At 34.4% G+C, this 25,518-nt stretch overlaps 1 protein-coding gene across 7 annotated transcripts in view; it reads left to right on the forward strand.

The window, feature by feature from the left end:
• The window catches only part of AFTPH (aftiphilin), a 63,238-nt gene that overhangs the window by 18,166 nt on the left and 19,554 nt on the right, over nt 1-25,518 (forward strand). For 6 of the 7 annotated variants that reach the window (XM_063078548.1, XM_063078549.1, XM_063078553.1 and 3 more), the window contains exons 2-5: nt 6,967-8,909; nt 19,937-20,088; nt 22,241-22,367; nt 22,916-22,972. In XM_063078548.1, the coding sequence (XP_062934618.1) occupies nt 6,999-8,909; nt 19,937-20,088; nt 22,241-22,367; nt 22,916-22,972 (2,247 nt within the window). In that variant the 5' untranslated portion in view covers nt 6,967-6,998. Of the gene's footprint in view, nt 1-6,966; nt 8,910-19,936; nt 20,089-22,240; nt 22,368-22,915; nt 22,973-23,484; nt 23,545-25,518 lie in introns of those variants that run through there. The other variant, XM_063078554.1, reaches the window with a different exon arrangement.

Below are 25,518 nucleotides of genomic sequence, written 5' to 3' on the forward strand. Positions count from 1 at the left end.
ATGATAGTTGATAACTTACTGAGTGCACAGAATGTACCAAGTCCTGAAGGTCTGTATAGTTTTAGTAAATATTGTCAAATAGTTTTCCAAATCTGTATGCCAGTTTATACTCCCACCAGTAAAGAATAAGAATCCCAGTTGCTCCACATCCTTGCCAAAAGTGGCTATGGTTAGAATAATTTTGATTTCATTTTAGCCAGTATGGTGGGTGTATAGTGGTATCTTATTGTGGCTTTAATGTGCATTTTCCTGATGACTTTTCATATGCTTACTGGTTATTTGGTTATCTTTATTTATGAAATACTTGTTCAAATATTTTGGCTATTTTTCTATTGGGTTGTCTCACATTGATTTGTAGGAATTGTTTACATATTCTGGACATGAGTTCTTTGACAGTTACAAGTGTTACTAACAAATGTCTTCTCCCAGGGAATGGCTTGCCTTTTTACTCTCTTAATGGTGTTCTTTTGATGAACAAAAGTTTTAAATTTTAATGCAGTTCAATTTATCAGTCTTTTATTTCATGATTAGTGCTTTTTATGGCTTGTTTAAAACATATTTGCCTTGTTAAATTCATAAAAATCTTTTCTGTTATCTTCTAGAAAGTTGATTGTTTTACTTTTCACATTTAGGCTTATGATCTATCTGGAGCTTATTTTTATATAAGATGTTAGTTAGAATCAGATTTTTCCCCCCATGTGGGTTGAAAAGGCCATCCTTTTCCCACTGCACTACCAGAATTCCCAAACCCAGAACCCTTTGATTTTACTGGTTGGTAGCCGTGAAGTTTTGCATTGCCTTGCATTTTAAATTATTGTTATTCACCTATATTGTCCCCTAGTTGCCTTATAAGTATGTGATTTCCCACAGACAAATCTCCAAAGTGCAGGAGGCCCACCCAAATTCTTAATCTCCATGCTCTTCTACTTTTAGGATACCCTGTTTAATACCCAATCATGAGACACTGTTGTCAACTATTTGTGTATACTGTGGCTTGAGTGTTCCTTGCCTGCCAAGTAGATAGCTCCATTACTTGTTTGCTCCCCTTCTAACAGGTCTTGGCTAATAAGTAGACATAAAGTGGCAAGTTGAACACAGCCCCCTCCACAAACACACACACACACACACACATGAACACACATGCACACAAGTGCTTTTGTCCTCAGGTTATAAAGAAATTAGATGACTGCTTGGGATTCCTTGTGGTGTGAAGTTAAGTAATACATTAAAAAAGGTTAAAGAAACATTTATTGAGTTTTCTATGTGCCAGGCACAGTATTATTATAGTAGCTCACCCATCCTTTTTATTTTTTTCATGTTGAGTAGGAGTAGCTATTTAAAGCCTGTATTTTTTGTGGACAAAAAAAAAAAAAAAGTGTATTATCTAAGTCAAATTTAATTTTTAAATTCATTATACAAGTAATGCTTCAGTTAACATAAAGCTTCTTTTAAGTAGAGCTGGGATGGACATAGAGGAATTTTATGAAAAGTTCTGAGCCTCCTCCATACTAGTCAGTTAATTGAAACTTAGAAGCAGTGATACTTTCTTAGGTTTCTCAAGGGTGAGTAGGGCCAGAGCCAAGACCTGCTGGAGGGGCGTATGCAGCAGCCCAAGTTCTTCCCATGAATACGTGACTCAGTTTTGAGAAATATGGAAATGTCTGCAGTCTGGAAGGCTGATAGAGTCTGTCTCACCTAGAAGGGGAAATAGAGTACATTACCAAGGTGACAAGAAGAGAAACTACTTTCTGTGTTGCTGCTTTGATTGCAAAGTTCCTGATTCAGATCTTTGTACTCATATTTGCACTAACATTTGAGTTTGCAATAGGCTTTGAATCAATACATTATTTTACTTTTCAAACAATGAGAGGTTTTGGAAAAAGTAATAGGACAGGCTGTATTAGAAAGAAACATCACCCAAAGTTCTTTTAAAATAAGATATTATGGGAATGTAAAATGGTACAGCCACTCTGGAAAATAGTTTGGGTTTTTTTGTTTGTTTGTTTGTTTGTTTTTACAATACTAAACATGCACTTACCATAATACTCAGCAATCACACTCTTGGGCATTTATCCCAGAGAAATAAAAACTTATGTTGACACAAAAACCAATACACAAATGTTCTTAACATCTTTATTACATATAGTATTTATATGTACTATATATACTATTAGTATGTATATGCTATTAGTATAGTATATGTATACTATTTATAATAGTAAAAATATTGGAGACAACCCAAATGACCTTCAGTGGGTGAATGGTTGAACAAACTGGCACATTCGTTTGATGGAACAATATTCAGTAATAAAAAAGACTGACCTTTTTACATGCAATAACCAGGATCAACCTAAATGGCATTATACTGAGTGAAAAGTTAACCTCAAAAGGTTTCATACTTTATGATTCTATTTATGTAACACTTTTGAAGTGACAAAACTGTGGAGATGGAGAATAGATTAGTGAATGCCAAGGGATAGAGATGGAGGTGGGGTGGGGGCAGTTTTATATCTCGGTGGTGGTAGTTGCACAGACCTATACAGGGGGTAAAATGGTAGAAATACACAAAACACAAATGCCAGGGGTTTTTGTTTGTTTGTTTGTTTAATGGTAAGAATTGAATAGGTCTGTTATCAGTAATATACCAACTGTCAGTTTCCACTTTTGCTGTTGTACTACAGCTATATGAGTAGATGTCACGATTAGTGGGAGCTGGGTTAAGAGTGTATAGGTCTCTATACTGTTTTTGCAACTTTCTTTTAGTCTGTTTTTATTTCAGAATAAAAAGTTATAAAGTAAGATATATTGTATACCCATATTCATGGCAGCATTATTTATAATAGCCAAAAGGTAGAACCAATCTAAGTGTTCATTGACAGATGAATGAATAAACTAATTGTAGTATAGACATAACAGTGAAATATTATTCAGCCTTAAAAAAGAAGGAAATTCTGACATATGCTGCAGTATGAATGAACTTTGAAGACTTTATGCTATGGGAAATAAGCCAGTCACAACAGGATAAATACTATATCATTCCACTTATATGAGGTACCTAGAGTAGTCGAATTCATAGAGACAGTAGAATGATGGTTGCAAGAGCTGAGGGGAGAGAAGAATAGGGAATTATTGTTTAATGGGTACAGAAGATATTTTGATATTTTGGAAGATAAAGATATTTTTCTTTAGAATGATGATGGTGATGGTTGCACAACAGTGTGAATCTACTTAATGCCACTGACCTATACATTTAAAAATGGTTAAATTGATAAATTTTATGTTTTGTATATTTTACCATGATTTAAAAAATAAGGTATTATGTTAGTATTGTATAAGTAGCACACATTTATTGTAAAATGTGCATATTTAAATGCAGACATAAATCTCCTTGAATGCTTTTAACTTTTGTTTCATTTTGAAACAATCACAAATGTATAAAAAGTTGCAAGTTCAATACAAATAACTGTTTTTGGAACAATTTGAGACTGTGTTACCAACCCGATGCACAATCACTCCCAAATATTGTAATGTGTATTTCCTACAACCAAGGATATTCTCTTTCATAACTACAATACTATCATCAAAATCAAATTAACATTGATATATTGCTGCTATCTAATCCTTGGACTCTATTCAAGCTTCACAATTATCCCAGTAATGAACTTTATAGAAAGGGGTCCAGTTGAGAATCAAGTGTTGCGTTTACTTGTCGTGTCTTTTTAGTCATCTTCAATCTGAAACAGTTCTTTAGTATTTTCCTTGACTTTCGTGACCTTGATACTTATGAAAATTACAGGCCAATTATTTTGTAGATTGTCTCAATTTGAGTTTTTTGAAGTTTCCTCATGAATTGAGGTTATGTATTTTTGGCAGGAATATTCCAGAAGTGATCCTGTAATTTTCTCATTGCATCTTATCAGGTGGTGCATGATTTCAATGTTTCTGTTACTGATGATGTTCGTGTTGATCACTTAAGGTAGTGTCAGGCTTCACCATGGTAAAGTTACACTTTTTCCCTTTGTAATTAAGTATATTGTGGGGAGGTACTTTAAAACTCTGCAAATATCCTGTTCCTCATCTAACTTTCAGTTTATTCACTTGTTTATCTTTATTTCGATGCTCAAATTGTCCCTGATTTGGCTAGTAGCCCCTTCAAGCTGGCGTTTGTGACCTTTTGACATGTCCCCCTCATTATGAATGCTTTTAAATTTTAGAAAAGGGAATCATGCAATTAATGGCTACATAATGTGCTATTGTAGGGATATAGTATAATTTGCTTAAACAGTCCATTTGGAGCATTTTATTTTAAATTTCTTTTAAAAAGAGTTTGCGTAATATAGCCAGATCGCCTTCTGGAGTTAACAGTTTACACTTCCACCAGCACTGTAGATCTCTTTCCCCACACTATTATTAATAATTGCAGTGTTTTTAAATAAAAGGAACTTCATAATTAGAGGGAAATTGTCAGAGGTCAAATTACCCTGTACACTGAGCACTAGAAGGGGTTATCAGGATAATAGATAGGGGAAGAAAATAGGATTTATGTGTATCTTTTACTATTTTTCTTTTTAAGTCAGCAGCAGCAGGAGTATCTCAGAGCTAAAGCAGTTATTTCTTTCTATATAGTGCTTACTTCATGAGGAAGATAATTTCAAGTAGATATATGACAATGGAGACTTTTACTTTTTTTGTGATTTGCTCATTCCTTTCGGGTAACTCTCAGTGACTGACCAGCCATTGACCTCAGTGTTCCTTTTCAAAATTCTGAAGCCATTCTCCGTTAAGCATTTGTATGAACTTTGGGAAAGTTACTCACCAATAAGCCTCATTTTCCTCATTTCTAAGTTGAATTTTGTGGTTTCTAAGGTACCTTCACTCTAAAACAAGAAGATTTTAGGAAATTTTATCCTGAGAGTTGAAAGAATATGACTTTTTCTAACTTGCAAAACTAGTTGGATTTTGTAGTAAATGTTTTCCTCATATGTCTTACTTGGCAACTGTGAGTTGCAAGAAGTATTAATTCATTATTTATGGGCTGGTTTTATTCTAGGGCTTTGGTTGTTAGTCTTCCCATTGCTTTTAATGTTAAGTCTGAAATTGTGGCACTTTTGACTCCTTAGCTCAGAGGAACAGAATAACGCAAACAGAGTCCGTTTAAGAATTAAATATGTGAAAAAAAAGAAGCTATCATAAATTAATGAGTATGGGAAGGACTATTCAACAAATGGAATTATGGTTATTGTGTGGCTGTTTAGGAAGAAAAATCCACTTAGATCTTTGTTTTACATCATACACCAAAATAAATTCTCGATATGTTAAAAATTAAATGTAAAAACAAAACAAAACCCTAAAAGTAGAGGGAAAAATTTTTTTTTTAAATCTTAAGCTTATATAGAAGCAATTTAATGAGAAAATTGCAAATAGAAAGATTAAATAAATTAACTTGAGAAAACAGTGAACATACCATATGACTCAGTATTCACATATCTGGATATACATATCTTATAGAAATGAAAACTTATGTTCACATAACAATCTGCACACAAATGTTCTTAGCACCTTTATTTGTAAAAGGAAAATACTGGAACAACCCAAATGTCCTATATGGAGTGAATGAATAGACAACTGTGGTACATCTGTACAACAGAATACTATTTAACAATAAAAAGAAATGAATGGGTTGGTCCCGAGGCTCACTTGGAAGAGTGCGGCTCTGGTAGCGCCGAGGCCGCGGGTTCGGATCCTATATAGGGATGGCCAGTGCGCTCACTGGCTGAGCGTGGTGCAGACAACACCGTGCCGAGGGTTGCAATCCCCTTACCAGTCAGAAAAAAAAAAAAAAGAAATGAATCATTGATACATGAAGCAACATGGATGGCTCTCAAGGGCAATAGGCTGAGTGAAAAAAGCCAGCTTCAAAGGGTTACATAGTATATGATTCTATTTACATAACACTTTTGATGTAGCAAAATTATAATGATGGAGAACAGATGAGTGGTTGCCAAGGGCCAGGATTTAGGAAAGGGTGTGACTGTTAAGGGGTAACACAGGGGAGGTTCTTTGCATTGATGGAACAGTTCTTAGTCATAATGATGGTTACTCTAATATAATCTACACCTGATAAAATCTCATGAAACCACACACACACAAAGTTAGTAAAATCCAAACAAGGTCTGTACCTTAGTTGATAGTACTGTACTGAATGTCATTTTCCTGGTTTGTGTACTATGGTTATTTACCATATTACCATGGGAGGAAGCTGAGTGGAATATTCAAAGGAACTCTGTACTATTTTTGCAACTTCTTGTGAGTCTTTATTTCAAAATTAAAAGTTTTTAAAAAATTGACTTGAGTCAGAAATAAGCAGTGAGTGAGGTGGTTAGCTCAGTTGGTTACAGTGTGGTGCTGGTAACACTAAGGTCCGGGGTTTGATCCCTGTACTGGCCAGCATAAATAAATAGAAAGAAGGAAAAAAGAGGGAGGGAGAGAAAGAAAAGAAAGAAATGCTTTACAAAAATAGAAATAAACATTGAAAAGCAAAGTGAAGAAAGTATTTGTAGCAGTTATTAGAGAGAAAACTTTCATGTCTTTTATTTATAAAGAACACATACAAATCCATAAGACAAGCACTGAATTCCCCAGTGAATTTGAAAGATCTTAACAGAACAAGCAAGTGCCCAAGAGAGAATTTTGTAGGTGTACCTTTGCAAGTGTATATTCAAAATTTTCTGAAGTCCCCAAATTTCATTAATGTACTTACCTGTGCCCTTGGTAACATACACTAAAAGAGAGAATATTTTTTTGCCAGTATGTTATAGCTGTGTAAAGTAATCTCACCTAAGAGGAAAATAGTTTAAAAGATACAAAACAGAGCAGTGTAAATTTGCATTGTTTTAAAGTAGCTTTGAGAGAATTTTGAAAGACCTTGTTATATAAAATAAAAAAATCTTTTTTTCTTTTTTACAGGTGTAAATTAATTATTTGAAAGCAATCAAACAATGGAGCCAGACATCATTCGAATGTATTCTTCATCCCCACCACCACTAGACAATGGAGCAGAAGATGATGATGATGAATTTGGGGAATTTGGTGGGTTTTCAGAAGTTAGCTCCTCTGGTGTAGAGTTTGTTGATTTTGATACACCAGATTATACTCGTCCCAAGGAAGAGTTTGTACCTTCAAACCATTTTATGCCAATTCCTGATTTCTCAGAGAAAGTAGATAGCCTTACGAGCTTTAAGTCCATTGAAAATGGTAATGATAAGAACATCATTGCTGAACTTTCTACTCCTATGAAGGGACAGTCCAATGTTTTACTTTCTAACACCAGCAAAGAAGTAATTTCATCTAAAACTTTAAATATTTCCATTGATGGCATGGAAAATTCGGGAGATTTAAATAAAGTAGAGGAGCAGAAACAGAATGTTGGAACACCGGAAATTTTCTCTCCGGGAGATTTTAGAACTGATATTAACGTTGTTCATCAAAACAAGCAGTCAGAGAGCTGCAACGGTGAAAAGCCTCCTTGTCTGGAGATTCTAACAAATGGGTTTGCAGTGTTGGAAACTGTAAATCCTCAGGGAACAGATGATCTGGACAATGTAGCCGATTCAAAAGGACAGAAGCCTCTTAGCACTCATAGCACTGAGTATAATTCAGATTCTGCACCTAGTCCTGCTGAGGAATTTGCAGATTTTGCCACATTTTCTAAAAAGGAAAGGATACAACTAGAAGAAATAGGATGTTTAGTTTTAAATGATAGAGAATCTCTAACCATTCAGGAAAACAAAATTAACAGAGTCAATGAACTGAATTCTTCTTTGGGTAGAAGCTTTGACAATAAAGGAAACACTGATGGAGAAGATGAGGTTTGTGTTTCAGAAATAAACATACTGACTAACAGAGGTTTCAGTGTTGAAAAACAAGGCCTTCCAACACTGCAACAGGACGAATTTTTAAATTCAAGTGTTCAATCAAAGGCTTGGAGTTTGGTAGACTCAGCTGGTAATTCAGAAGCCATTAGGAGAGAACTATGTAAAACTGAGAAAAAACTTGATTTAATTACTTCTAAATATGCTGACCTATGCATGGACTCTATCAAAACTTCCGATGCTTACAGTGAAATTGATTCTTCCAAAGAAGAAAGTAGAAAGTTTTCTAATTCCCAAAGCCCAAACATTGATTCCACAGAAGAAAATGTTTTGGATGATTCTGTAAGTGTAAGAAATGGTGATAGTAGTAATGACTTTGTGACTTGCAACGATACCAATGAGGATGATTTTGGTGACTTTGGCACAGCCAGTGGTGCAACTCCACCTTTTGTTACTGGTACTCAAGATTCAATGAGCGATCTCACATTTGAAGAATCCTCAGAGCACTTTCCACATTTTAGTGAACCAGGTGATGACTTTGGAGAATTTGGGGATTCAAATGCTATTTCTTGCCAAGAGGAAATGATATTTACTGAGTCAGATCTAAAAGAGACTTCTGAAAGTTTATCAGAGGGATGTCAGTTGGCAAAAATATCTAGTGGAACACACACCGAACTTGTTTCAAAACTGAAAAAAGGGCAGGAAGGTGAGTTTGGAGATTTTGATTCTGTGCCAAATATAGATGATTCCACTGCTTTTCAAGACTCAGATGATTTTGCGGACTTCAGTTCAGCTGGTCCTAGCCAAGTTGTAGATTGGAATGCTTTTGAGGGTGAACAAAAAGATAGTTGTTCTTGGGCTGCTTTTGGAGACCAGCAGGCTACTGAATCTCATCATCGAAAGGAAGCCTGGCAGTCACATAGGATGGATGACAATATTGATACTCCAGGAACCCCCACAACACACGATGTCCCTTTAGCAACTTCCAAAGGAACAGTTGCTAGTGGCCATTTACAGGAATCAGCCACTTCAGTTCAGGTATTTAATAATTTTCTCTGTTTTGTGTGACATATTAATTGTTGTGGAGGCTTCTAATTCAGCTTTTCAAAAAATATTTTTTCAACTGAATACCTGTTAAAGGAGTCTCTTTATAATAATTAATGCTTGCCTGATTTGTAGATTACTTACATTTTTCACAACCCTTTGGGAAACTATGAATAGATAGTCCTGCAATAAAGCTTGGTAAGATTTTACTTTATATCAGTGAGTTTCTTTAATATTTACAGAAATGCATCAACTTGGATTTTTGGTGAATGTAAATAGCATTCATGTAAAAAATCATTAATTAGCTAATTAACTATTTCCAATAAATCCTTCAGTTTTTACCTTTACAGGGATTTTAAAGGAAGGTTAAACTGAGATATAGAAGATTTCTTTTTAAGCTCAGAAAAAAATGTCTGTTAATTTTGTCTATCAAAGACCAAGGAGATTGAAGTACAGTTTTGATTGCAGGAAAGAACAAGCAGAATTTGAAACCTCATCCTGTGCTGAAGCCTATAGTGAATTGAAGGATAGAGAAAGATTTAGGAAAAAAGCAGATTTGGACCTCATAGTTTAACAGCTACTAAAAGGCCTGGGGTGAGGGTATGAGATGAATTAAGGCTTAGTCCTAGAACAAAAAATGGCTTATAGGTTGACTTATTGTGGTTGTATTTATCTGCTTCTCACAAATGTACGTGTGTATTTTACTCTTCTTAGGGAGTAGGTGTGACAGAGAGAATATTTTTACCCCTTAGCCCCTGTATGTGGTTCAGACCCTTGCAGAGAAGATTCATTGTGTTATTTTGACCTAAAGTAACCCCTAGAAGTGTAGCTTGATATCCAGGTTGTTACCCCAGTCCGAAGTTGTACCTTGTGCTAAATTTCACCTTTCCTCAACCTTAGCCGTGTGGAAGAGGGCACTCCCTTGAAAATCACTGCTTTATACTGATAATTGAATATATATGTAACACCTGGTCCACAGGCTTATTTTAAAGATACTGTGATTAAATCAGAATCTACAAACTTCTCCAGTTATCTTTTTTAAGAAAACCAGTTTCAATTGGAAATATTACAAAGTCTGTGTTAATTGAAAAGGTTATATATACATCATTGCTTCGATACTTTTGACACATTATGATATTAGAGAAATTATGGTGTTACCAGTTGGTGTGCACAGCTAATCACTTTTCAGTTGGCTTTGGGTGTCTGAATAGTTTTATTTGCTAATTCAGTTATTACATGGTTTGGTTAATGAATATTATTCCTATTGAAGGATTTATTATTGAGTCAGAACCTTGCAATTTTAAAGAAGAAGTGAACTAATTATAATGCAAAATGAAGACTGTTGGTTTTGACCTGACCCTTTCCCTATTCAGTTTCATCTCAGTAGAGTATAGGGTGACACTGGTATTGGATGATCTTAAATTTGTAGCCTTAGAACTTTTAACATCGGGCCGGCCCGTGGCTCACTCGGTAGAGTGCGGTGCTGATAGCGCCAAGGCCCCGGGTTCGGATCCCATATACGGATGGCCGGTTCGCTCACTGGCTGAGCGTGGTGCTGACAACACCAAGTCAAGGGTTAAGATCCCCTTACCGGTCATCTTATAAAAAAAAAAAAAAAAAAAGAACTTTTAACATCATCAGATAATGAATTTTTAAAAGTATGACTACTTCAAATAGGAATTTCTTACATCATACAAGTTGATTGATTTATGTATAATTCGATAACTGCATATGGAAGGTAATAAATTATGGGCTTCATGGAATCTGACAGATCTGAGTTAGAATCTTGACTCAGCCTCTTAAAATCTTTATGATTTTGGGTAAGTTACTTCTATACTCAATTGTATATAAAAAGAAGGCATAGTATCTTCTTCACTTTTATGAAGATAAAATTAAATTTTAAAGTAAGTGAACAATCTGCTGAAAAATAAGAATTTTGTAGTATGATTCTATTTTTGTAATTTTTCTTTCAACCTCCCTTAATATTCCTTTTTTTTTTTAACAGCCAGCAGGTACAGGGATCTGAACCCTTGATCTTGGTATTATCCACACTATGCTCTAACCACTGGCCAGCCTCTAATTCTGTTTTTGTAAATATGAAACAAAAACTGTAAATATCCAAAATGTAAACTGGCAAAATACATTAAGACTTCTTGAGACTTGTTTGGCTTAGGCCTCAGGCTGTTATTTTTGCTGAATGGGTGATGCAAAATGAGCAGAATTTGGAGATGGATGGGAGGAGAAACTGCTGGAAAAGGCTGGAAGGAGAAATTTGGGAAGAAAGTTGAGGTAGAAAAATGCGTAAGCCCTGCTAAGTGAGTGAGTGATTCAGAAGTCAATAAAGATTGAACAGTGAAGTTCATTCTTATTCTGCTGTTGTGAGGGAGACTTTGGTCTGCACTTTCTTCCTTGGCCTTCAAATTCTGCTGGAAAAGTGCATTATCTAGTCCTTTTGATCAGGATTAGATTTATTATTATTTTTCTTAAAATGTTTCTTCTAGTTGCTGCAATGTTAAGGACAGCACAGACATTCTCACAAATTAATGACAGTAAACATTAGGGTTTTTAATGCTAAAACTTGAAATGATTTATTCCTGTTGAATCTTACCTGGATGCAACTAGTGTACTGAATAGAATGCTATCAAGTGATTTTGTCTAAATTGTGCTTTGACAAAATGTCATGAGAGTCTTTTAGAATTTCAAGCTCAGATAGTTTAATTAAACAAATATAGGAAACAATTCTTCATTTTTTGAAGGCAGAGAAATGGTGTAGTTGTCATTTCACATTTCTTCCACTTCACTATACAGTTGACCTTTGAACTGTGCAGGTCCACTTATATGTGGGGGATTTTTTTCAGTAAATACAATACAGTACTGTAAATGTATTTTCTCAATAACATTTTCTTTTCTCTAGCTTACTTTATTGTAAGAATACAGTATAAAATACATATAATATACAGAATATGTGTTGATTGGATGTTCATGTTATCGGTAAGGCTTCCTATAAGTAGTTAAGTTTTGGTTGCGTCAAAAGTTATGAGTATTTTTGACTATGCAAGGGGTCGGTGCCCCTAACCCCCTACATTGTTTGAGGGTCAACTATATTTGGTATGTGACATTGACCAGGTTCGTATTTTTTAGCACTTTTTTTTTTTAACCTACCAAAAGGATATCTTCAAATTTTAATAAATATATCTTCACTGGGTTTATTGCAATAATTTGTTATTTAGGTAGGGAAAAGTCAACCAAGCAGAAATCTTCCAAACTTATAAAATGTTCTCAGTCAAATTAATTCTCAGATGTGGCTCCAAGCAAACTTCCAAGGGTTCAAGCCTTGATGTGAAAACCATACACGAACATCGAGAAGTAGATACTCTTCTCCTTCAGTGAATAATTTTTTCTGAGAACTCAAAGTTCAATATATTTCATTATCTTGTTAACATTCTTATAAATAGCAGAGAAAGACAAGTACAGCAGTAGTATCTCCACTGTGCAAAGGCAAAAGAGGTCAAAACTGTTCTTCACTTTTGGGGCTGAAATTTAAAACAAAACAAAATGACAGCAACATAACCCTCCTTACTTCCAAAACAGTCCTTCCCGCCCCCCCGCCAAAAAAGACCATTATGCATGTTTTTTAAACAATTTTCTATTTTTTTAAACCTTTTAATATTTCAGAAAAGAACCTTTTTCTTTTTTTGGCAGCTGGCCAAAAGAATCTTGATTGAAGTAGCCAAAATGCCTTTTTCTTAGATGTATGATAAAAACAGATAATGTTATAAACATTGTCTAACCCTGAGCTTTTGTAAATTTTTAACATCAGGCTTTAGTAAAATTTTAAAATATAGCTCTGGATGTTATTTGAGAATTTAAGTAATTGGCAAGTAATCTCTTCATATTAATTGGCTATAGAAAAGGAGGCTATGAGTCATTTTTTGTTGTTAGCCATCTAATTGATAGTAAATGTTATTGGCTGAAGATTTGTTTTGAGAGCTTTAAAAATTAAGAGTCTCACAAAGCGAGTGGGGGGAGAATCACTAATACTTTGGCTTGTGTTATTTTGAGATTAAGTTATTGGTCTTTTCACTAGAAAATCAGCATTTCTCAAACTGAATGTAACCAATCCTACATTTTCAACTTTGTTTATTTAATCATCTGTCTAAGATTTGTGCATGTTTTCCCTTATGTGGGTGAACATTGAACCTATGACTGAAAACAGAAGTAAGCAACAAAATAAGGGAATGAAAATTTAAGAATTTGGCCTTATAGACCTTTACTTACTTTAAGTACTTGAATAGCATTTCCTTTTGCTATTTTTCCTTCAGAAAATTTGACATTCTGGTGGTCAGTTCCAAAATAGATAGAAATACTTTACTAGATTCATCCAGACATTGGGCAGAAGAGACAAGTCATCTTTTTAGAGCATGGTAAATATTACAGTTGGTCACTCTTTTTGTATAACTTGAAATTGGGGATTGATAAGTATACAATTATAGATTGTACTTGATATCTTATTTAATATTTAATGGTGGGGAGGCATAAAGTATCCTCTTAAATGGAAGGTTAAATTACCCAGTGGATTTTATGTTTCTTCTAAACTTCCACTTAAGAGCAAAACCTAATGCTGTTGATATTGAAACTGACATTAATCAACTTCTGTTCCTGAGCAAGAAAGGAAAACTAACTGGAAATATGTTGAAGGAATTTTAAGAGTTACCTTAAATACAAGATACTTTAAAGTAGATAAGCATTAGAGTGGCATAAGAACCAGAGTCTAGGATCCCAGGTGCTGGTCTTACACACCCCTCTGGAAAGCTGGATGAGACTTTCAATACTCTTAATCTTTTTATACCCCATTTTGTACTCTATATATAAAATAGAGGTGTATTAGTTAGGGTTCTCCAGACAGTCAGAACCAATAGGATGTATGTGTGGATAGAGAGACAGACAGGGAGACAGATAGACAGAGATTCATTGGAGATTGACAAATCCTAAAATCTACAGTCAGCAAGCTGGAGACCCAAGAGCGATGTAGTTCCAGTCTGATTCCGAAGGCCTGAGAACCAGGAGAGGCAATCGTGTGAGTTCTAGTCCAAAAGTCACCAGGCTACAGATCCAAGAAGAGCTGATTTTTCAGTCTGAGTTTGAAGGTAGGAAAAGACTGATGTCCCACCTCAAGAAGAAAGGAAAGAGAAGTTCCCTATTACTCAGCCTTTTTGTTCTATTCAGGATTTCAATTAATTGCATGAGGCCCAACCCACATTAGGGAGGGCTGTCTGCTTTAATCAGTCTACCAATTCAGATGTTAACCTCATCCAGGAACACCCTCACAGGCACACTCAGAATAATGTTTGACCAAATGTCTGGGCACCCTGTGGCCCACTCAATTAACTATCACAACAGGAAACACCATATGTCCATATATAGCTTTCAGGATTTTTAGAAGAGTAACCTGTTTGTGACTAAGGCATACCAGTTCGGAAGCTCTGCATTAGATAATATGGCTTGTTTGCACCAGTGGATAAAATTCTTCCCCTACTCCTGACATAGGGATATGACAGAATTGGGAATGAGTACAAGTTGTAAATTCATGCATGATGCTTTTCCCCCTTTGATGAATTAAACCATTGGGTAATCATTTTTAGTTTCTCACAGATCTAATTTGGTTTGAAAAAATAATAACTATAGAGACATTCAAGATAATAAAAGATTGTCTTAGGAAAATATATGAGAAAATTGGGAAAGATAGAGAAAAGCTATAAAAATCAGTGTACTTTTAGAGATGTAGTATAGCCCAAGCTGCATTATGACTTTTGTGAGCTCATTCTTTATAAAAGATCTCTTCTGAGCACAAGTGCACTTCTGTGCAAATAACAGACCTCCTCTATTGGGTTCATAGCATTGTACCCTAACAGAGAAAATAAAAAGGGAGTCTGACACTTGCCTTGAAGAGCATTTGATTTGCAACTCTACATTTATCAGAGCCCCTGTTCTTAAAATGTTTAATGGCCAAATGTGCTGCTGTCTCCTAGGCTTAGAATTTGGTATATGTATGAATGGAAGGACATGCCTGAGTTACATAAACTGGTATTCAGCTAACCAGTCATCATTTTCCTTATTCCATATTCAGGGAAGAACTGATGACTATTTTTTCTCTTATACTTTGAAGTTGAAGGCATTTAAAATTCAACTAATTGGTTTGAATATTTATTTACTTTGCCATTTAGTTAGTATTGTAACTTCAACTAAATAGCATGCCAAGTGTGTGTGCACTTGTTACCTTCATATTCAGAATACAGCACTGATTCTTTAGTAAAAATTTATAACTTTGTTGAAAACTATGAATTGTAGTGTTAGATGAAATCATTTGATTTTTTTTAGTCATCACCTTAGCAATTAACAGATGAATTACTTAACTAAAGGCTAGAAATGTCTTAAAGACCACAAAAGTAAGCAAGAGCATCATTTGGTGGAAAGAATGTAGGCTCTGGAGTCAGAGTTTGTATGAAACCCTTGCTGTGCCCCATCCTAGCAGTAAGACTGTGGTTAATTATCTTAATCTCCTTGAGCTTTAGTTTCTTCGTCTATAATATGGAGACAGTAATACATCTTGCTGGGTTTATTTTAGAATACTCGAGTAATACATGTGGAGAGTCAAGCATAGTATAGTAAGTGGAAGGCATTCAGCTATTGTTATTTTTGTATGTTATCATTACGTAAATATGCCCAACTGATGTACAAAAATAAATTATTTCTATGGCTTACAATAAGATGTACTTTGGTAACTAGAACAATTATGCCCCCTGCTGCAGTCTTAAATAAGTGAAGTACTTTTTTTTTTTTTTAATTAATATTCCTATACCAACTACATGCAGGAACCTAGGTACTAGAGATTCAAGAATAAAACATAGTCCCTGCCCTTGAAGCTCCTGTAGTTTTTAGAAATTGAACTTAGAACTGCTTTGATGACAGTGTAATATAGTGGTTAAGAGCACCTACTCTGAAGTTATACTTCCTGGGTTAGAATTCAGCCTCCATTTAATACTCATGTGACCAAGAGCAAGTTAACCTAACCTCTCTGGGCTCCATTTTTCTCATCCAGAAAATCAAGACAGTATTATTGTTACCTCCCTCATATGGTTCTTATGAGTCTTAAATGAGCTGGTATTTTAAGGCATTTAGAATAATGCCTGGCACATGGCAAGCAGTATGTAAGGGAAACTGTAATGCACCATATCAAGCTTTTACAATTTCTGAGTATGTTTCAGAGAACATCTTTTGATCTTTTACTAAGTTTAGGCCCTCAGTTTCCTAAACTGGGTTATACTGATACTGTATGCTTTACATATGCTTTCTTATTTGCTTGAGGAAACTAGAGCTCAGCCAGTCTGACTTTCTACTAATTGCAAATAATTAAGTATAAGTTTTTGAAATTTTAAATTTAATACAAAGCCACATGTACTATTATATGTTAATAAATGCCACTGTTCAATGCAGTCTTTTTCTTAGTTAATCAGCTACACAGAGTTTAAAAAATTGGGTGGTGCCCCCAGTTTATCAAAACCAGGATTAGACATCCCCTATTTAAAAACAGGAGTTCATATAAACAGGATAAAGTAAACAGAGTTCCTTTTTACTAATAAACATTAGATTAAATGCAAGTTTAATATTTTACTTTATTGACTCTAGTTTCAATGTGATACTAAATTTTAATGCTGATTTGGCTTAAGGCTGTTGCATATATTAAACTATCCTTGGCTGATTAGTGTTGAGGGGAAAATTATATATATTTTAAAACAGTTAAAATTATTTAACATATTTACAAAAAAAGAAAAAACCTGACCTCTCCCCAAAAAACCTAAAAACCTTTGCCTGTATCACAGTTCTGATATACCTTTTGCCTCAAATGTTCAAATTTTATGCGCAAAATAATTTTTTTTTTTAATTTAGTGCCTGATTATAATCTGTTTTGGAAAATCTTTCTTGAAAGAAACCTGTTTGGTCACAAGAGAAACTTTTTGTAGTAGGTTGTTTGATTTCTCTTCTTCTGAGCTTTATATTAGTTATATTCTTGTACCTGTTCTATTTACCAGGTTATTTGGACTATGTTCCATCACATTTTTGACCTTTTAACTTTATTGTGCTTCTTGGGAAGTGAAGTATTCTTAAACACATCTAATGTGTGATTTATATACTTTGTGTTTCATAATATAATCAAGATTTAAGTCACAAATGCAAATAAGCCAACCACCAACGTAAGTGGCTCTTAAAAATACTTAAAAACTAGGTGCTTTTTCCCCCGACTAAATAGGGCAGTCTTGGGAAGGATCCAAAGTACTTGGGTTATTTAATTTCTTGTTATATCACATTATGGTAGAAATAGATTGAGACAGGTATTTTCATAATAATTTAAAATACTAAACAGTGGTAGAGAAATATCCTTAGTGGTCTTTGAACCTAGTTTTGACACTCATTTATTTTATTTCCTAGAAGGCCACTGTGCCTGTATATATCATCTGTGTGATAACAGTAATAATGATAAAAAAAAAACTGCCACCTCTGATACACACTGTGTACCACGTATTTAATCCTCTAATTCGTCATCCACCCTGTGAGGAAGACACTGATATCTCCAGCTAATAAATGCAGAAACTGAGTCTTAGCCCCTGGGTCTACAGCCCTCTGTTAAAGTGTTATATCAGCCATTTACTTACTGGAATTAACTAGTGGTAAATGAAATTTAGCATTACTTATTACCATGAACAGGATAGTAGTGAGAAGCTCTTTTTGCAGGATGCTCTTACCACCAAACTGGTCTTGTGAATAGTTAGAAGTTGGTATATACTTTTTAAAGTAAAATGTCAGAGCAAATTTAATTTTAATCAAAGTCTTTGTTAATTCTGTTAGCTGCTTTTCTTGCTGAATTGTTGAGTTCCTTCCTTGTGGTGGGTGATGCTGTTAGTGGATTCTGATTATATGTTATTTATTTATTGCTCTACTTCAGGGATCAGCAAACTGTGGCCCACAGGACAAATCTGTCCCACTGCCTGTTTTTGTAAATTAAGTTTTATTGAAACACAACCACACATATTAAGGATGGCCTACCAGGCCTAAAATACTTAGTATCTGGCTCTCTGTAGAAAAGATTGCCAACCCCTGCTCTACCTCATTCAACAAAAGATTTGAAGCAATCAAATTTAATGTCTAATCTTAAAGATATATTAAACTTTCTTTAAAATTTTCCATGTAATTTATATCCTTTATGGGAAGAGATTGGGAAGAAGTAAAAATTGAGGTGATTAGGTCAATGTAATATTTCTTTTCCTCAAATACATTCTGCTTATTTGAGGATTTATTCACTGGTGTTATCTAAGACCTGGTAGGTAGTTGTGGGTTATATTGCCCAAATGATTGAATGTGTTTTAGGTCTATCTTTCTTCCTGTGATAAACATTTTTTTTCTATCCCATTAAGAGAATAACAAAGAGGATACAAGAAAGATTTAATTTACAGAGAAATAAAATTTGGTCATATGTGAATTTTTGTTTACCTTCCTTGCCCAGGAAGAGCCAACACTCATCATGTTTCCAATTATGTGGTTATCTGATCCCTTTAAAAGTAATGTCTGTCCGTTCCCTCTGTTGAAGTGAGTGCCGGGTCCCCCTGACACACTCAAATTTCACAAGCCTGGGGATCTCGAGTCTACCCTTTACTTTGGGTTCATAATTGATAATGAGAACCTTTTCCCATGTCACACACATGAATATAATGAAGGTGTTAAAGTCACTTTTCTAGAGTTAGCCCAAGAGTACCCTGAGACTAATTATTCAGTGTTAAGTTTTTTGCTCTGGCACAGCCCCAAAAGAGAGGTTTTGGTTTGGAAATATGTTTATGAAAATTTTTTCTTTTTTCATTTTTCTGGTTGCTGACTATACTACACAACAGAAATCAAGCATTAACTTGTTTTTGTTACTTGGCAGGAAGTACCACCATGATGTGGCATTTTTCTTGAACACTGGTACATTTAATCTTCCAACAGGCTTTAACTTATAACAATCTGTATTTGATGTTTAAATAGTAAATTGGGCTGAATTGAAAAATACCTTAATGTACTTGAAATACAGGTAGGGAAATGGAAATAAATGTTACTGTAGGTTGCACATATACAAAAAACCTAATGGTATGCTAAAATGTAGGCTAATCTAAATCCAGCAGGTTTTAATTAGTAAAGATACTCCAAAATGCCAAGGTATTTATCTGTTTGTTCTTGGTGAAAATACCCTAGGGAATATGCAGGCTTTTCTTGGAGGGAAGGTAGTGTTCTATAAAAAAAATACACATATAGCATCATAGAAGAGTGTAGAAATGGAATTTCTGAAAGGTAACACAGATTATCAAAATGTTAAATTTCTTTTCAGTAAAAATTAAGACATTCTTTTCTACTTTGGCTTGTCCTATTAGCAGCAGAGATATTTTTTAAAAGCTTTCAAAATTCAAGTGTTTATGGCCAGGAAAATAGTTCTGTTCAGCTGTAATAGCATACTATGATCATCCAATCTTATTATTCCTAAATCTAGAGTATGTGAGTGGTGGTAAGAAACATCCCAGTGTGGTGGAAAGGATATAAGTGCTATCTGGTTTTTTGTTTTTGCTTTGGACAAACTATTCAAATTCTGAGATTGCTTTCTCATTGTACAATTGGGTAATAAGTTTTCTTCTTTGTGAAATTTTGTAATGGATTAAGTAAGATAATGTGTGTAAAATACCAGATAAGGTAAGGTGCTTGGTGTGTAGCTACATTTGTCACCTACTGTATCATCATCATGATTATTTAAAGTAATCATTTATAACAGTTGTTCTATAAGTAGTTATATTCCTTTCTCTTAGTTGTTTTCTGTACCTGAATGGTAGATTCCCTCCCTCTCTTAAAGTAGCAGACTGGGTGTGCATATGTGTGTTTGTCTTCATGATAAAACTATGACATTATTAAAATAAACTTTTTGGGGGGGGGGTGTTTTGATGCAGACAGCATTACTAAACCGCCTAGAACGAATTTTCGAAGCATGTTTTCCTTCTGTATTTGTCCCTGATGCTGAAGAGGAAGTTACTTCCCTGAAGCACTTACTGGAAACAAGCACTTTGCCAATAAAAACAAGAGAGGCCTTAGCTGAAAGTGGGTAAGTAGTGGACAGTTTTTAGATAGCATGTGTTTTTCTTATTTACAAGATTCTCTTAAAACAATTCTAAAACATTATTGTGTTAAAGTTTAATCATGTCATGCTGAAAGACTCTATGAAAAAGCTCCCTGCTTCTCCAGTTTGAGCTATTTCTTTTGATATTTCTAAATCAGTATTTTAATCAGTGTTCCTAGTATGATAAATGAGAATTTAGATCTTAACTCTGCTATTCTCTCTTCATCTTCCCAGTATACTTATATCACAGTTTTTGGTTAATTTGTTGTTTGGTATTTTTATTATTAGAATCATTTATATATTGTTAATTGCTAAGCCACTCTTTCCTTTATAATAAAGTGCAACTTTTTCCTGGACTTAATAATTGCCTCTTTTTGGGCCGGCCCGTGGCTCACTCGGGAGAGTGCGGTGCTGATAACACCAAGGCCCCGGGTTCGGATCCCATATACGGATGGCCGGTTCGCTCACTGGCCGAGCGTGGTGCTGACAACACCAAGTCAAGGGTTAAGATCCCCTTACCGGTCATCTTTTAAAATAAATAAATAAATAAATAAAAATAATTGCCTCTTTTTCATTTACTAAGTCTTTCCCTACCCTTCCACAGCCTGTTAACACCCAGTTTTACTTGTGACCAAACCTATCAGGCTATCTATGCCATTTTTTTCCAGGAGCCCCCCATTGTACTGTTTCCACCTAAAATTATTTCTAGGCCTCTTACACATGTGTTGTTTTGGGACTTCCCTTCACTTAGATCCCATTTTGATAAAGCATATTCTCTAATAGCCTCCTGAGAAAAAAGATAGATGGGAGGTAAAATTTTATTTTGTTCTATTCTCACATCAAATTTATAGTTTAAGATCTTTTCTTTGTTGCTGATATTCTGAAATTTCGCAATGAAATATCTTGGTGTGAGTCTTTTTTCATTTATTGGATTGTCCTCTAGGTAGGACCATTCAATCTGAAGGCTTCTGTTCTCCAGCACTGGGTATTTTTTTTTGTATTATTACCTTGACAGTTACCTCCCCTTCATTGTTACTATTTTCTTTTTCTGGAACTCTTATCTAGATTGATTTTCCAATTTTAATTTCAAAGCTATTCTTATTCCTGAGCTGTTCTTTTGTATTTTAATACTCTGCCTCTGCAAACATTGTCTCTCTGCCGCTCTCTCCTTCCATTTAGCTAAGTCAGTATACTACTTGTTTGTTCCTCTTTGTAACTTCAATATTTGTGGCACAGGGTTTCAAGTATCTCTTAATTTCACTGAAGATGGAGATTGTGGTTTTGATTCTTGATTTTTGTTTTGGAATGATTTCTGAGAAGAGAAGGAGACAAAAAGGTTTATATTCTGCCATTTAAAACTGTTTAGATGTGGGTTTTTTTAAATGTGCTGTTTATACAGATAGGTCATACTCTTGGCTCCAGTATCTCTCTCCAAGAAATTCATTCTAAGGAAATAATACAACCATTCAACAACACACCCCCTAAAATACAGAAAGATATTCATTGCATTACTGATAGGAGCCAAACAGTAAAAATAACATTCTCTACTATAAGCTTGTGGCTAAATAAGTGATGGTGCACCAACCTACTAGAACATTACACAGCCGTTGAAAAAGATACATATATGGACTAGGAAATGCATAAAATCTGGAGAAAAAAAAAGTACAGAATTACATATATGCTACAATTGCAACTATGTGTTTGTGAAATCAAGGCTTAAGGAAAAAACACAAATACAGGTTGAGTATCCTTTATCCCAAATGCTTGGGACCAAAATTGTTTAGGATTTGGGATTTTCAGATGTAGGGATGCTCAACCTGTATTGAATAGGTATATTAAGTGATTTCTTTCTTCCTTTTAAATTTTTTCCTTTGGTCAATAATAAAAAGAGAATAACACACAGACTACATTTCTGCGTGATTACTGGCACATTGTTTCATATGAGCTTAACTTAGTTACTTGTCTAATGACTATACAGTAAATATTGACTCGATTTCATTCAGATAATAGTTGTACAGTTGTGTTAGGCACAAGATTAATTGGAAGGTATAATATGTCGTAGTCTTATTAAAAGTAGAATTCATAGTGAAAGCTATCCAGTAATCTGTTGTTGGTGGCTTCATCATGGCCTTTGCAGGGAACTGCTGGATGTGTGGACAGAGCTGCAGGATATCCATGATGCACATGGCTTGAGATATCAGTGGGGCGGCTCCCATAGCAACAAGAAGCTTTTGTGCTCCTTGGGAATAGACACCAGAAACATTGTGAGTTTTCTTAGTACATTGACAAATCCTTTAATAGATCTGTGGGTGTTTTGAAATTTTTTTACACTTCTGTTTAAGCTGTGATAAGCTAGTTCCTCAGAAAAACAATTATTAGTTGGTTTAAATGTTCATTTATTTTGAATATACCAACTTTTAAACATCAATCTACCTATGAACAAATATGATGTTGATGGGGGAGAGGAGAGAAAAGGAGGAATTGGTAAATGGACACAAAAATCAACTAAATTGTATATTGATAAATTTTTTAAAAAGAAAAATATTTTTAAAAACATCAATCTACCTAAATTTTTCTCCAATCGATATTTCCTATTTTTAGAAAAAGTTGTTTTAGTGTTTTTCCTTAACTATAAAATGAAGAATTAGATTGGGAGATAAAAAGTGTAACCGCATGTGGGAAGTTTAACAATTTCTTTAATATTTATCATTCTCAATGTTTGTATAAAGCATTGCAAGAATATTTTGGAGACTATTTCATTGTTTAACATATTCTCTCTGTATGTATTCTTTCTCTCTTAACACATGTGTAGCTCTTCACGGGCAATAAGAAGCAACCTGTTATAGTGCCCATGTATGCAGCAGGATTGGTAAGTACAAAAATGTCTCTGCATTATTTATCATTACTGCATTTATTCTGTAAAGTCATCTTACATAGCGTGATGCAAGTGTATTTTAAGAGACATTTAGTATTGGAATCTTAAAGGTATAACTATAATATTCTTTTTGATTTCATAAATCACTTCAAGTCTTAATCTCAGAGCATTTTTCTATATTCCACTAATTACAGATACTGTTCTATTTTAGATTGAGAATTATTTTTATTTAAGTAATATTAGCGCTTATAACTCTTTGTAAATTACATCTTCTGAGGATTCTTTTTTTCTTTTCTAAACTTGCTTTTTAAAAGAAGCTGAAGTATCTGAAAGCCTAAAGATATAATTTGTTTTAATCCAGTTTTAAATAATGCAATATTGAAGCTATGGCTGTACATAAAAGCCTTAGAAATACCAAATTATAGTAAATGTCAGTGAGCCAGGACCTGTAGTTGGTCCTTAGTTTTTCCATTAATGTTTAAATGTGTTGAATTTTGTTTTTTCAGATATGCCAGGTAGTTCCGGAAAACTGAGGCATTTTCATTCTGTTCCTTATCAAGATTCAGTCACAGTTCATAAAGTTTGATGTTTGTGTTTTTTTGGTGTGTCTTTGAGTTATTGGTGAATAAAAGTGTCCTATTAAACTAAACATATTGTTATTGTAACCAATAACTTGAAAATAAGGAAAAAAATATTATGTTGAAGAATGAAAGAAAAAAATAAGGAATCCTTGGTATAGAATTTAAATTATACAGCCCATTATGTGCATGTGAAAGTGAATTTGCTGTGGAACTTGACTTTTTTTTAATCTACAAACTTTTTCCATGAATAAGCACTAATCATTGATATCAAATTGAAATGTTTTGATTTATTTTTGCAGTGTTATTTGTTTGTGGAGTTTTCTTTTCTGTGCTTGAGCTTTTTTACCATTTTTCTCCTTTGTAAATGGTTATCTTGTACTTTAAAAATACTTTGATGATCCCTGCTCTTTTCGGTTGTGAGTAAATATAATCCAGAACATTTTCTTAACTTTTTGGTTATTTAGATTTCTTTTTTTTCTTAAGCAGTGGCACTCCAGAGATTGTTGGTGTTATTATTGTCATGTTCTGAGTAGGAACTAGGAATTTAATTTGTAGGAGCTATTGGGGGCAGTGACCGACTAATGTTTATGTGTAGCCTTAGCACCTTAGCCAGATTTGTGAGAAATAAGAAGCTAGAGGTTATGCTTTATTTTTCTACCTTACTTAGTCTTTATTAGTAACAATTTTACTATTTTATAAGCTTTAATACTATCATTGATTTAGTGAATTTTAATGTATCTCCCCTCCTCCTTCTTTGTGATGTCTTTCATTTAGAAAACTTATTCTTTTTAATATCAAATGTTAATTATACCTAAATTTTTCCCACAGTGCTTTACACACATGAGATGTTCAATCTTTTGATCTCATCTGGAGGAATATAGTACCTGAAATGATCATTTAAGTCACTAGTTCTCAAACTTTAATGTGCATCAGAATCACTTGGAAGACTTGTTAAAACACAGATTGCTGGGCACAGCCCCTGGAGTTTCTTATTCAGTAGGTCTGGGGTGGGGCTCAAGAATTTGTACATCTGACAAGTTCCCAGGTGACACAGAAGCTGCTGATTGGGCACCACAATTTGAGAACCACTGATTTAAGTGATAGATCAAATTTAAAAACTTGGCTAAGACTAGTCATTCTTTGCCAAATGTTTGTATCCTTGCATAAGGGTGCTCTAGACCCTGTATAATGTATGTAGTATTGAGTTAGACATGAACTTTTCATTTTTCTAGCTGCTAGATTAAAGCCTTCAACATGTACTATTGTTAAGTAAATCTGTAAATTGCTTTAGTTAGCTTATACCCTATTTTATTAGGGAGGGAGGTGTCTCCTGAAAACTTTTTAGAGATTTACAGATTCTAAAATTACAACGTAGCAGCTTTGGGGTTTTTCCCCCCACTTAAGGATGACTTTTATCTGGGATATAACCTTTAATTGATACATATTCAAGAGCTTATCAAGTATTTTAAAATATGTAAAAGCTTGGCTTTTATTCTAGGCCATTAGCCTGCATTATTGCCTGGATTATTACGCATTTTGTGTTTGGTAGAGTGTTAATGCAAAATGCTGATTTTTTTTTTTCCCAGTCTTGGTTTCTCCACCCATCCTGAATGTCCTTTCATATTCAAAAGGTGTATTAGATTTGAACAAACCCAGTGGAACATGTAAGATGTTTTCCCCTCTGAGGGCTGTGTAGCTGGTTTGCCAGTCCAGAACTAAGTACTAAGGCTCCAGTGCCTTTAGTGGAGATGAGGATCAAACAATAAATTCACAGTGAAGGATACAGATATATTATATGGCCTGTGTTAGAATCAGCTCTTACTTTCCAAGCACCATCATCGTGTAATGTGTACAAAGGGTGTCCTTTCCTGTAGTTTCAGTGTCTGAAACATCATAAAAGTGTTGGATTCTTAGGGCCTGGGTATGATAAATTATTGTGCTCCCCCCTCCAGGTTGTGC

This window comes from Cynocephalus volans, chromosome 14, assembly GCF_027409185.1.
Source record: "Cynocephalus volans isolate mCynVol1 chromosome 14, mCynVol1.pri, whole genome shotgun sequence".
NCBI lineage: Eukaryota > Metazoa > Chordata > Mammalia > Dermoptera > Cynocephalidae > Cynocephalus > Cynocephalus volans.